General features: G+C 33.9%; 2 protein-coding genes across 13 annotated transcripts in view; one reads left to right on the top strand and one right to left on the bottom strand.

The window, feature by feature from the left end:
- Positions 1-2871, top strand: part of POF1B (POF1B actin binding protein) — a 135157-nt gene extending 132286 nt beyond the window's left edge. For all 4 annotated transcript variants that reach the window (XM_053581029.1, XM_053581030.1, XM_053581026.1 and 1 more), the window contains one exon: positions 101-2871. In XM_053581029.1, the coding sequence (XP_053437004.1) occupies positions 101-106 (6 nt within the window). In that variant the 3' untranslated portion in view covers positions 107-2871. The remainder of the gene's footprint in view (positions 1-100) is intronic.
- Positions 2872-6141: 3270 nt separating this feature from the next.
- Positions 6142-14846, bottom strand: part of ZNF711 (zinc finger protein 711) — a 31360-nt gene continuing 22655 nt past the window's right edge. For 5 of the 9 annotated variants that reach the window (XM_053580354.1, XM_053580353.1, XM_053580352.1 and 2 more), the window contains 4 exons: positions 12661-12798; positions 11224-11271; positions 9508-9651; positions 6142-8836 (listed from right to left, as the gene is read on the bottom strand). In XM_053580354.1, coding sequence (XP_053436329.1) covers positions 7659-8836; positions 9508-9651; positions 11224-11271; positions 12661-12798 — 1508 coding nt within the window. In that variant the 3' untranslated portion in view covers positions 6142-7658. The remainder of the gene's footprint in view (positions 8837-9507; positions 9652-11223; positions 11272-12660; positions 12799-14846) is intronic. The other 4 variants (XM_053580357.1, XM_053580356.1, XM_053580358.1 and 1 more) reach the window with 2 other exon arrangements.

The raw sequence follows: 14846 nt of genomic DNA, 5'->3' as shown, positions 1-14846 counted from the left end.
TTTATACATGTCAATTTAAATAATTTTCTGTAACTATGTACATGTAATAACAATGTCTTAAATTAAAAACCAGTTGTAAGATAATTTTTTTCTTTTCTAGCCATGAATGAATTCACTTTAAAGTATACAACTCAAAGGAGGATTTTTTGTGTCTGCATTAATATTTTGTTATTTTTCCATCACCAAATGCCAATCAAAATTTGAACCATGCTACTTCTCAACAAATCTAATGAATTAGTTCTGCAGATGACTGTTTCTCCAGCCATTTATGAGACCTGAATCCTTTCTATAACATCTGTGTATTCAATATAACAACATATAAACTAAGAGAGGGTCATGCTTGTTTAAACTTTGATTACAGATACTGTAGAACATAACCTGTTATTTTTCACATCAGCTGTTTCCTGGATACTAAATTAATTCATTAGGGTAGAGATTTTACAATTTATTTCATTAGGATATTTTCTCTGATATTAGATGTGCAGTTCAGTTTTTTTTTTTTTTTAAGAAAAAGACAACTGAATTAAAAAATAGTTTAGCACATGATAGATACATTGTCTATATTTGCTTTTCTCATATTAACACTTATGACTAAAAGAAATGCTTTATTACATGCTATTTATACCTTTTGGAAACATGACTAAATCAAAGGTGATGGTTAATTTCATTTAGCAAGGAAGTGAGATAAATCTTTTTAAGCAACTACATCTACTGAATTGTATATTATGTTATTCTGGTTCTAACTACATTATGTTCTGTCAAGGCATATCCTCCCGAAATGAGCCCAACCACTTCCTTAAAAACATAATGCTATATGGTAGTAGTGAGTAGAAGGAATATAGGATTTATCATAGTGGTATACAAATATAATATTGAAATATTACATAGATATAAAGGCTTGGGAATAAAAATTGCAACAACAAATATTTGATAGCTGTATCCTACTTGGGAGAAATATTTTGTAGTAGAGTATCTAATGTACTTAGAAACTTGTTAATTAACTGGGCTCTAATAACCTTAAAAAGTGAGTATAAATATCTTTTAAATAAATTGCAAGAATGAAATGTCTTAATTTCCACCTGTCTGGTTAAAGTGAATAATTAGTAAATATTAAAATTCTGTCTTTGTAAAAGAATGTAGATTAAGGCAACAAATATATTTGGGTTATATGTGAGTGAAGTTTTGCAGAAATATCTCTGCAAATATCCATATAAAATTCTATTATGCTTTATAATTATATTCTAACAATTATCTATTATAGTAAGAAACTTAAGAATAGATGAGGCACTATACTAAATCAAAGCATAAATGAGAAAATGCTCTTAGTATTCTTTTATAGAAATATTCAAATATGTCTTGATATGAAGCTAAATATCTTATATTAATACTTTGGCTAAAATGTTAAGCTCTGTAACATAATTTGATATAATTCTATCAATATTGTCATAAAAATTTTAGTATTCATCTATAAGCTATCTAGTCTTTACAATTTTTCCTTGGCACAGAACAACATAGCAGTTTCTCCTCTGCTAACTAATATATGTAAATGTAACAAAGTGTACTGTTACCCACATATTACAAATGATATAAGGGGAAGTTTTTATTAACAATAGAAAAGTGCCATCAATCTGAACAAGAGAATAGGTGTGATTTTTCCAAAATATTAAAAAAATGACCATGTCCAAAATTTGGGGGCAGTTGCAAAGTCAGCACTTTATTGGCCCACTTGATCCATGAATAGTAAGTGGGGTCATAATAAGGTCCTTATCGTACTTAACAATTTTTAAAATTCTAATATAAATTTTAATGATATAGAGATGTTCTCTGTATTTAAATGATCATTTAAATATTTATTCCTTTTCCAATTTGTGATTAAGATCAAGAGAAATAGTAGTAATACATTTTCCTCTCATAAGTTTCACTCAGCTTATCTATGAATACTACAGATTTCAGGTGAGAAATGCTTATTTATGTAATTTCTATTCCAGTATATTGTTTGCTGTAGGTTTGTCGAATAAAATAGAGACTGTGCAATGACATGCAGAGTAATTTGTTTATGTGTCTAAGTGAAATATGTTAATTATCTGTTACGTGTTTTGTGAAAGTCCAAGTAGGAAATGTACAGGAAGGACTTTTAGCTTAGTTGTATATTTATATCAGGATATTATGATTGCTCTCATTGAAAACAGAACAAAACAACTTCCTGATGTGGACTATTTTAACTTAGTTCGAGCTCCAGTTGATGCAGGGTTTTGCTTTAAATTAGAACCTCTTTGATTACAAACTTAGTTTTCTAAGTTTCATAACACACTTGTGACAAATGTCATTTCATATAGCATTCATCCTATTCTTATAATGATGCATTCATTAACTGTATTACTTTTTCTTAACATGGACAGTAGAAAAGGAACATAATAAGGCTTTAGAAAATTTGACTTCACTACCCAAATCACCTTAACAAAAAGCCTTCCTCATACCATTTTCCCATTATTTTCATCTACAAAGACGACATGTTTCTTTTAAAAATAATTCTCTTGAAAGTAAATATGATGTGAAAATATTTCCTCACAAGGTACATTTCCCCCACCACTAATAAATTTAGTGGATTTTCCTAGTACTTTTTTGTCTGATTGAAAAAAATAAGTATTTCATGTTCATGCTAGTATAAACAGTAAATAGCAAATATTTAAATGAATGTAATTAACAATAGCATCTTTCTTAATAAAAAATTTAGTATTTAGTCCAGAATAAAAACACACCTCTTTTTAAGTCTATAAAGGAATACTGGAATTGTTACGTAACATAATTAGATGATAGGTATTCTTGGTAATCTTGGATTAGTCTCTTACAATGAGATGTTTATATTCATTATCTTTGTTTCTCATCCTACTACATTAAAATAATTTTCTGTTATTGACATATGTGTTCCTGATATCCTTTACATTAAAGAACAGCCTTTGCAATATAATGCTTTTATTTTATAGTTGGTTTGCTAACAGTTTTGAATACTCCTGGTTTCATATATGCCAAGATCCAACAAAGCAGACTAATTTCTTAAAATGGGAGAATATACAAGCTCTTTGATGTAGTTACCCAAAGGGATCTGATGATTCAGCCATGCTGATAGTGGGTACTATTGAAATCTGGTATGACAGGTCCTGGGAATCAGATGAGGTTACTAAGACTTACAAAGTAGAAAGTAGAAAGGCTGTTCCTCTGCCTTCATAGAAAATGAGTCATCTTTCCCCCTAGAAGTAGGTGTATTAAAAATTGTTATATCTTCCTTTAATAAATCTTGCAAAGATCTATGGGATTTGCTTCAAATTATACCAGTGGGGGAAGGAAATACCATCAAAATAAGCCAATCAAGGGTGAGGAAGAATATAAATGAAACAAGCTTGGACATGAATAATTGTTGAAACTTGGTTGATGGCTATTGAGGTTCATTATATTTTTCTATTTTGTATATGGTTATCTACATTTAAAGATATAAATATATCTGCAAGAGCAATTCAAAATTAAAACTAGTGGTTATCTTATGTGAGACATGAAGAGTTAAATTTAAGGGCCCTACCTGGGTAACAATTCCCAAATACTTTCCTCTCCTGATATGACATTGGCCATTTAGAAATGACCCTGTACTATTCTTGAAAAATAATTTTTCAGTGATTACCAACTTTTTTTTCTTATGAAGGTATTTTAACCTGTAGAGCTACATTTTCTTTTTCTTTTTATTTTTATTAAACCATAGCTGTGTACATTAGTATGATCGTGAGGCACCATACACTTGGTTCATAGATCGTTTGACATATTTTCATCACATTAGTTAACATAGCTTTTGTAGCATTTTCTTAGTTATTTTGCTAAGACCTTTACATTCCACATTTACTAGGATTCACATATACCCTTGTAAGATGCACTGCAGGTGTAATCCCATTAATCCCCTTAGAGCTACATTTTCTAGACAGAATCTGTTCTGAAATAGAAAAGCCTTGTGCCTCTAAAATGTGTATTTTTTTTATTGAGCAATAATAATAATAATACAAAAAAAGTAACATTCATGTTGTCAGATAAAAGTATGTCTATCATAGAATTCTTTGACTCTGAGGTTCAGTATGGAGTCATCAGTTAACTTATTTTTTTCCAAAGTCTCAAAAAATAGATAACTAATATTTATTAATAAAAATAAAAGACAATTTCTTTTTTTTTTTTTTGGTAGAGACACAGTTTCACTTTACGGCCCTCAGTAGAGTGCCATGGCATCACACAGCTCACAGCAACCTCCAACTCCTGGGCTTAAGCGATTATCTTGCCTCAGCCTCCCGAGCAGCTGGGACTACAGGCACCCACCACAACACCCGGCTATTTTTTTTTTTTCTTGCAGTTCGGCTGGGGCTGGGCTTGAACCCACCACCCTGGGTATACGGGGCCAGTGCCTTACCGACTGAGCCACAGGTGCTGCCCACAAAAAGAAAATATATAAAAGATAATTTCAATGGGCGGCGCCTGTGGCTCAGCGGGTAGGGCGCCGGTCCCATATGCCGGAGGTGGCGGGTTCAAACCCAGCCCCGGCCAAAAAAAAAAAAAAGATAATTTCAAAAAACAGATCATGCCAAATCTTATAGACAATAGAAAAAGAAATACTTTATAATCATTCTACTTCATCTGGATACACCTGATATTAAAATTGGAGAAAATATATTATTATAAAGGGAAATTGCAAAAATGTTAACTTATAAATGAGGATGCAATATCCTAAACAACATATTAACAAGTTGAATTAAAAATTAATGTTCAAGTAATGTACTTTGGTCAAAATTAAATCCAATTTATGTGAGAATTAGTCACTATTTTCTTTTCCTTTCCCTCACCCCCCCTCTCCTCCTCTGTCTCTCTCTGGGGAGAGCAGACAGACAGTAAAATCTGTATTTTTAAGACTTTTTTGGTAGCATGGGCTAAATTCTTAACTGCTCTACCTGGGCTTACGTTTTCTATGCCTAATTTATAAGTAGAAGAAACTCCATCTACCTTACTTCCACTATACTATAACCACAAACAACTGCAATAACCTCTTAACACAGCCTCCAGAGTGATCTTCAAAATGTAAATCATATCATATTACTTCCATGCTTAAATTCGCCCAATGGCTTCTCACTTTAAACTTTTCACAGATCTGATCTCTTACTAGTCCCCCTCACTAAACAGTTCCCAGCCAAAGCTTGTTCTTCCTCAGGCTATTTGCACTTGCAGGTTTCCTTCCCTTGCTCTCCCACAAGATCTTCATGACTAGCTCTTTCTTGCCACTCATGTCTCAACTCAAATGTTATGTCCTCAGTAAGCATTGCCTCTGTGCACTCAACCACAATTATCTGTTTAAGCGAAGTTGACAAAGAATGCCAGAATTACATGGGGTGCTTTTGTCAACCACTTCATTACGTTTATGGTGGCCATGCACAGGAGCTTAATAGAAATACAGAAGAGTAGTCCCCACCACATAACTACTGAATTAGAATATGTGTTCTAACAAGCTCCCTTGGTGATCTCTGTAGACATTAAATTTGAGAAGCACTGGCCTAACATGTGAGGCCAATAGATTTATTTTTCTTTTAATGACTATTAAATAACAATTAATAACCCAATTGACAAAAAGTCTTAACTAACAGTAATATGTATATATACCTAGTAATATGTATATATACTAGTTATACTATATATAACTAGTTTGAATATAGCAAGTTATTTTTATGTTCATTTGCATAAATCTTTCCCAAATACTTAATTCAATACTCTTTTTTGGATGTATACTGGAAACATAATTAGATGTATTCATTTCATAGGATTATGTAATTTATATAGGTTAAGAACTTTTCATTTTCTCTGTAATACTAAATCTCAAGTCTTAAAATGGGCACCATTATAGTGTTTCATTATGTTTTTTTGCAAATAACATATACTCTTGAGAAATATGCATGCCATAATCATCATAATTGTTTAAATTCCTAGCTCCTTTAGTTGTCAATGAACAAAATTCAACAAGACATTAAAGAAAGGACCAAATTGCCTAAGAGAAATTTGAATTGAAAGTCTTTTAATAAAGAATGAACATTACAACACAACTTTAAATAAATTCATAAAACCTTGAAGTTCAATAAATGCTTTTTATTGTATGCTCATTTCAATGAGTAACATTTACAAATAATAATCCCACATAACAGTGACAATCTTATTTTACAGCGTGTACATCATTTACAGCCACATAACACACAATTTTAGATTTTCCAAATTTAATATTCTGAATTTAAGAAAGATAAAAAATTTATTCTCAAGGAACAGATTCTTAGCTGGTGCAAAAACAGAAAGGTGAACATTATTCAAAACACAAAGCCACAATATAGAATGAAGTAAAAATTACATTTCAATTATGTTGAACAGCTTAATGTAAACATGAAGCAACTAAAACTTAAAAGTACACATCATATGCATTACATTTATGAACAGGATTTTCATTAAATTTTCCTAAACCAGCTTTTAATATTAAGTGCCATTTTGATTTGCAGCATGCTAACACAAAGCGTTGTTAAAGGGATGCATATTTTAAATTTATACACTGTAAACTGAATAGCCACCTCCAAACTCCATTAGCAGTACATTGTTCTTTTAAATTCTGCATAAATACTGCCTCACACTGAAAATGCATGTTAATAATATGGTATATAGATTTTAAAAATCAAACATTTCAATAATGGCATAAAATTGCACCTTTAAACATTAGAGCAAGTAAGACTAGAAAGATCATACTTGCTAAGACTGCCTTAAAAAAGAAAACCTCTAGACATTATAATATTTAAGAAAACTGTGTTCTCTCAATTTAATCTTTAGATCATTAAGAAATACAGTGCTGATTTTGTTTGCAACACTACTGCTGCATCCATTTTTTAGAAAGCCACATTTGACTCAAATATACTTTTGTCATATATGCCATACTGAACAATCAACTTGAATGTCTAAAAAAGGGGGGATTTAATCCTTAGACTTCAGCACAGAATGCTATATTTTAAACATCTTATCCTGTGGTAAAATTAGCAGCTCTGAAATTCTTTTTTAACAGTACTGAATTAATCTAACCTGTTTTCCAGTGAATTTTCTTTTAATGAATACACAAAACTTTTGTCATTTCTGGAATTCAATTTCCAGGTATAATATAAAACTCAGTGAGTAAGTAACCAGTGGATGACTGCATTTTATTTCCCCACCCAATTTCTAAAATTGCTAAAAAGTGAGGCTTGTTTGCTATTGCAAAGCATTGCTAAACTCATCAATTATGTACTCTCTTTTCAGAAACATTTGACTGTAGAATGATCAGCCAATAAAATATTTGTCTCTGCTTTTCCCCTCTAAAGTTTAATTATACACCTAATACTATTAAATAGACACTTCAGAAGTTTTCTGTGACCATTCTATGGTGCTTCTTATATTCTTTAATAAATTTTCAAAGGGCTATGGAGGTCCCCTGTCAATTCAAGTGTTTTAAGATCTTTAATACAAAGAATGTAGTTATAATTTAATATGAAGCTTTGAAACCAGATGAAAGTTAGTGGGATTTTTCTCCCAAGTAGAATATCATATTTTCTAAATAGCTTCTTTCTTTATTCTGATTATTACATGAGAGCCTCCTTGTGGTGCCTCATAATATGCTGATTCTTTTCTGATGGTCTTCGGAATCCCTTCTTACAGAATTCACATCTGTGTGGGTAGTCTTTCGTATGTATTGATATCACATGTCGTTTAAAGCCAGATGCATCTGTAGTGCTGTATTCACAATACTCACATTGGTAAATCTTCCTTCCTGTGTGGGTCTTCATATGCTTTTTGAGCTCGTTTTGTTGTCTGAATCCTCTCTTGCACCTTTTACACTTCAATGACTGATCCTTAGTATGAACTGAAAGGATATGACCACTGAGAATAAATGGATCTGATGTTTTAAAGTCACAGTGCCTACACTGATGAATCTTCCTACCCTTGTGGATATCACTATGCTTTTTAAGCTCAGAAGGACGATGGAAACCTTTATCACAGACCTCACATTTGTGAGGAAAATCCTTAGTATGCACAGATATGATGTGCCGCTTAAGGTCACTTGAGTTGGTGCTCTTATGGTCACAATGAGGACACTGGTGTGTCTTATGTCCTTGAAACAAATCCAGATGGCGTTGAAGCTCCCTCTCGTCACCAAATGCTTGGGGACAATGCTCACATTTATGCGGCAAATTGTTACCATGCTTAGACTTAATGTGAGTTTTCAGATTTGACTGATCTGCACACCTGAAGATACAATACTGACACTGATATGGCTTCTCACCAGTATGGGTTCTCATATGTTTCTTGAGTTCAGAAGGATGTCGAAAACCCTTCCCACACTCAACACAAACATGAGGAAAATTCTTACTGTGAACAGCCAATAAATGTCTGTTCAACAGTCCTTGCTCTGCTGTTTCATAGTCACAGTATTTGCACTTGTGCATCTTCGGCTCCTTGTCTCTTAAGATAAGTTTATTTGAACTGAGTGGACTAGCCTCTCTGTATCTTCGTGTGTATTCTGTAAATTCATGAGTTTTTTCAACTTTATTTATAAGCTTATGGCTTTCTAAGTGGTTATGGAAACTCACTTTCTTGTTAGTTGTAAAGTCACAGTCTGTACACTGATATTTTTTTCTCATCAAATGATCAGGATGATTCTTCATGTGTCTTTTTAAGAATCCCCTGGATTTAAACTTTTTTGTGCAAATATGGCAAGGGTACACTGTCAGAGGCTGTCCATCAGGACCTATTATAACAGCTAGATAAAAAAAAAAAAGGAAGTTGTGACATTTGGTCAGACTGTTTTAAATGATTTTACAACAAAGGTGCCAAACAGCTGGCATTCACTATGTGAAATCTAAACCAGTTAAACAAAATCTGCAGAATAAAATTGTACACTAAAAGCAATTTATGGTAAAGTCACTCACTAAAAAGTAATGAGAGGCACTCTCCTATGTAGCATTCATATGCCAAAATGCTATGTCACACATATACTGAAAACCAGAAATAGACACCATATATTGTTAAACCAAACTGAACATACCCTTTAAAAACATATTTTGAATAAAGAGAAAATGAGCATAGCTTTATTAAGTACTAGTCACATACTGTTGAAAAAAAAATTCTCTACATCATACACGAACAGGTACTTGGTAAAGACTGCTATTTATTTATTTATTTTAATTTTTTTTTGGGGGGGATTCAATGTGTTGATTATTTGTACAAATTGGAGTATTTACATCCTACTACTCAACATAGCCTTCACCTCATTTACCCAATTACAATGTTAAGACATTTGTGTTCTGCACCTGATAGATCCAACTCGTACTTGCAATATAAGACTGCTATTTAAATAACAGAGCTTTTCCTTTTGTTAAATACTTCCACACCTCAAATCATTTTAATATTTCATAAAGCACAGTATTTTACCTGTTTGCCACTGCCTGGTTTCTCCCCTTCTCCTTTTCTTGGCTTTTTGTTTAAGTACTTTATTTGTATTAATGTTATCACAAATTTGAAGGTACTGGGCTGCTGTACTACTTCTGTTTTCCAACACTGAGTCCAAAGTATTTCCTGGAAAAAAAAAATTGACATACTATTAAGCTACACATATTTACATTTTTTGGTTCTATTAGATAAACTGGTATAGATGACACAGTATCTATTCCCACAGTATCTGTGGTAATAAATTGTACAAAGTATATCCCATCTTCTCATGATCTTTCTTTCTCTCTGATACACAGATGTGTACATGCCAACACTCTAAATAGGATAACACATGAAATTAAAGTGTTATCCTTTAGGAATAACATCCTAAAGGAATTAATCTGATAAGATGAACGTAATATAAGAAATTGAATTTTATGACCTTAAAAAATCTTAGCATCGGGCGGCGCCTGTGGCTCAGTCGGTAAGGTGCCGGCCCCGTATACCAAGGGTGGCGGGTTCAAACCCGGCCCCAGCTGAACTGCAACCAAAAAAAAAAAAAAATAGCTGGGCGTTGTGGCATGTGCCTGTAGTCCCAGCTACTCAGGAGGCTGAGGCAAGAGAATCGCTTAAACCCAGGAGTTGGAGGTTGCTGTGAGCTGTGTGATGCCACGGCACTCTACTGAGGGCCATAAAGTGAGACTCTGTCTCTACAAAAAAAAAAAAAATCTTAGCATCAGAGCAATTTCTCACCAATAAAGGCTGATGAAATTCAAAGGATTTAGCAAGAAATATACATGTATCAGTGAACCATCATAGTCACGGTAACTAAATGTAAAGCATAAAGAACAAAACATATCTTTGTGTAGATGCTTTAGAATACTATACTTGATATGAAGAGCATTAAGTGAGTTTTAAGATTGATTTTCGGTGTTAGAATAAATATGGTGGGCGATTTACCACAATTTTAGTGGGATCAGTATGTTCAGAAGGAAATAACTAACAAAGTCTGAGTTCTCACAAATACGTTGTGGTATCCGCCAATTGAGTTAAAAAACGTGAACCCACCAAACTGTTAGGTTAGCTTATATGTTGTGATGTATGCATATCACAATTTCTCTGATCTACAATTAAGTTTAGAGAGTCAAATACTTCAGAAAGGTAGAAACAGAATAATCAGACACTTAATAATGAGAAATGTCTCCTTGCTTAAAGAAAAATAAAAGGTCAACTGGAGAATAACACTATATTGAGTGCATTAAAACTAAAAAAATATTAATCTGACACATGGGTTTTATATAATTAAGTTATATAAATCTACTAGATGTTATAGAACTTAAGAAAACAGTGCCACCCTAAGAAAAAGATTAACAGGTAGCTGAAATCATGAATAATTTTTAGTTTTCTGTCCAAATAATTTCTATTATATAATTTTTTCTATGGCAACATTTTATGGCTCATGTAGTAAGCTGCCTGATACCTGTTATCTTGATGGAAATCTAAAATGAACTGCATTCACAGATTAATAAATTTTATATCTATGTATAATTTAATCAACACCCCTAACAGGTGAACTCTTATGTAACTAACTAGAATAATTAGGTATGACAGGCAATTCAGAGTGCAACAAATGTTTAAAGACACAAACTACCATTACCAAGTATAGTATACAAACCAGACATTTAACTCACATCTCAATCTAATGTATAATTCTCTCACCTGATGCTTGACAATCTTCATACCTTCGAGAAACTCTTCTTTCATCTCCTAAAAAAAAAAGACTAATGAAAAACTGACATGCTGATTATAATGATAACTAGAGGATCACATCTTAATCTACAAAATCTCATTTTGCCCACCATTCCTTGCATTAATTTTTTTTTCTTGAGTTCTTCCATTTCTATAGTTAGACAATGTCATACACTGAAAATAAGGGCTGCTTTCAGCATTCTTATAATTTTTAATATCTAGAAAAATTTTAATTTTTAAATTAAAACTGGGTAGATATTTTTGTAAAGTACCCACAACATTGAAGATATTCAATAAATGACTGCTGAATGAATGAACCTTTGGAAGAACCAAATTTAGATGATTTTTTTTTCTTTTGAGACAGAGCCTCAAGCTGCTGCCCTGGGTAGAGTGCTGTGCCATCACAGCTCACAGCAACCCCAAACACCTAGGCTCAAGCCAGTCTCCTGCCTCCGCCTCCCAAGTAGCTGGGACTACAGGTGCCCACCACAACGCCCAGCTATTTTTTGGTTGCAGCTGTCATTGTTGTTTGGCAGGCCGGGCTGGATTCGAACCCGCCAGCTCAGGTGTATGTGGCTGGGGCCTTAGCCGCTTCAACCACAGGCGCCGAGCCCTGTTTAGATAATTTTTTTTTAAGTAAAAAGTATACCTGGACCACTTTGTACATTACATAGGAATGAAATGAAACAGACAATGAGAAAAGATAAGTTTATCTTTCATTATATACTTTGTAAAATAGCATACCTGAATTTCTATTTTCTTTTCAAAATCCCAAATATTATTATCTACAGTGTAAATAAATAAATTCTTTTAAAAGAGGGAGAACTGATTTTCAAAAAAAAATTCCTACTTTAGAAAAATAATTTTTTTTTTTTTTTTGTAGAGACAGAGTCTCACTGTACCGCCCTCGGGTAGAGTGCTGTGGCGTCACACGGCTCACAGCAACCTCTAACTCTTGGGCTTACGCGATTCTCTTGCCTCAGCCTCCCGAGCAGCTGGGACTACAGGCGCCCGCCACAACGCCCGGCTATTTTTTGGTTGCAGTTTGGCCGGGGCTGGGTTTGAACCCGCCACCCTCGGCATATGGGGCTGGCGCCCTACTCACTGAGCCACAGGCGCCGCCCGAAAAATAATTTTTTATGGCACTCACTTATACAGGTAGGATTTAAAATAGATCTAACTGAAAAACAATGCATTAAGCAAGGTTCGTTGTAAATAATACAAGATACGTGGTAGAAAAATCATGTAAAGAAACTAGAAATGAATCAATCCAAAAAAAAGTTATATGTTTTTAAACATATAAACAGCCAACTCATGGTGGCATTAGAACAGCATATTTAATAGCCTACAGGCTAATTAAATACACGTTACGCACTTATCAGGTGAAAAAAAATGTCAGTGTCCTACCATATGCTGCAGCCCAGACAACAGGGATAATTGTTTTATTAACATCAGAGTCATCAAGCTGAATCTCAGGGAGAGAAGTTCCTTCCTCTTCCCCTACAATGACTTCCACGTAAACTTCATCTGCTATTTCAGCACAACCTAAATTTTAGAAATAATTGCTTGTTTATAACCCCAAATATTTAATAAATGGGTAAAAATTCCAAACAATTTAACTCTTTCAGCTTTTAAGATTTCAGTTTGGGCTCAGTGCCTGTGGCTCAAGCAGCTAAGGCGCCAGCCATGTACACCTGATCTGGCAGGTTCGAATCCAGCCTGGGCCAGCCAAACAACCATGGCTGTAACCAAAAAAAAGAAAATAGCCGGGCGTTGTGGCGGGTGCATATAGTCCCAGCTACTTGGGAGGCGGAGGCAGGAGAATTGCTTGAGCCCAGAAGTTGGAGGCTGCTGTGAGCTGTGATGCCACAGCACTTTATCCAGGGCAACAGCTTGAGGCTCTGTCTCAAAAAAAAAAGAGATATTTCAGTTTGGTTAATTTAAAAATTTATAAATTTAATTGAAATTTATATTAGGCACTTTTATAGGTTAGTGCCACTAGAAGACAAATCATTTACTAAAATTCTTACTGTCCTCTTAGAATCAAGTCCTACAACAATGGCTTTTTAATGATATAAAACATATGCACTTGAAAGGTATTGATTGATCTTACAGTCCCTCAGGCATTACAACTTTTTTTTTTTTTTGCAGTTTTTGGCCAGGGCTGGGTTTGAACCCTCCACCTCTGGCATATGGGGCTGGCGCCCTACTCCTTTGAGCCACAGGCACTGCCCAGGCATTACAACTTTGTTTTAAAAGTTGTATTCCATAAATTTGCCTGACAGTTCATTGGAACTTCGAAAGCATTTCCCATAGAAACAATATTAGAAAGTAGTCCACACGTTGTACTATAATTGAAATGCAGTACTATACATATAATGAAAAATAGTTAAAAATACTAGTAATTGAAAAAAGTTAAAAAATCATTATAATTAAAAAATGATTATATATAACATCCACATAATGCTAGTGAACAAGAATATGTGGATACTTTTTAAGAGGCTGGACTTTAAGATACTCTACTGAGGAGAAAAAACATTAAGTGAGGCTCATTAAAAAATAATGTTGTGGTTTAAAAATATTTAAACACTTGCCTAAGTTTTCCACATTGCCAGGTAACTCTGGCATCAGTTAATCTAAATCTCAGTCTCCCAACTCCTATTGTGCCCCTTTCCTGGCTTATCAATAACAAATTAAAAGAATTTAGAGACTAAACAGAAATTATTTCACTGAACTCTTTTCTTTTTCATTCCACATCCTCTCCACATATTTGTTTTGATTATTTTCAGCTGTAATATACTGCTCAAAATTAAGGACAGAATTTAGTGTCCCATGGCTTCTAGATAAGGAAAGTTAAGGAACAGATATCAGAATTCAGGATAGGTAGAGACCAATATTGTCAAGGTAAAGAAAGGAATGAAATGGAGGCTCTTGCCCTTCTAGTGCAAAACAAAGTAGTGTTTTTCTTAGCAAGAAGATGGAAGTAGCCTCAGGAAAGGGGTGCATTCCTATACTGATATGGGAAAGCTGGTAGAGAGTAAAATGTTTTCACAAGGAAGCATGCTGCATGGCAGGAAAGAAAACCTGAAGAGCTTTTTTCACCTTGTGGCACTTAGCACTGAGAAACCTTAAGCAGCAACTACTTGGAGAACATTAACAGAGTAAATCAAGATCCTAGCATCTTGGCTTGGAAGAATACTTACACAGACAACTCTTCAGTGACAGAAAGAAAACAACCAGTTATCCCTCCATTGCTAAATCCAGATAGAGGCCAACAGTGCTTACTTCCATGTGGAAAGAACTGGCAGCAGATATAGACAGCTTTCAGTTCAAATCCTGACTTCTATACTTAATACTGGAATGATCTTGGGCAACTGATTTTCCATGCCTCTTTTTTTCCTTCCATAAAACAGGGATGATACCACCTATCTCCGAGATGGCTTGTGAGAATTAAATGAGATAATACATTATACCATATCCAGTAATATACACACAAAGTAGGTACTCAGCAACTATATATTTGTAAGCTCCATTCAATCCAGGAACTATATATTGTTCACCTCTATCTTCCTAGCATAGTATCTGAGACATAC

Source organism: Nycticebus coucang, chromosome X (genome assembly GCF_027406575.1).
Source record: "Nycticebus coucang isolate mNycCou1 chromosome X, mNycCou1.pri, whole genome shotgun sequence".
Lineage (NCBI taxonomy): Eukaryota > Metazoa > Chordata > Mammalia > Primates > Lorisidae > Nycticebus > Nycticebus coucang.
Note: the sequence above shows the minus strand (reverse complement) of the source record. Positions and strands in the feature narration are given on the sequence as shown.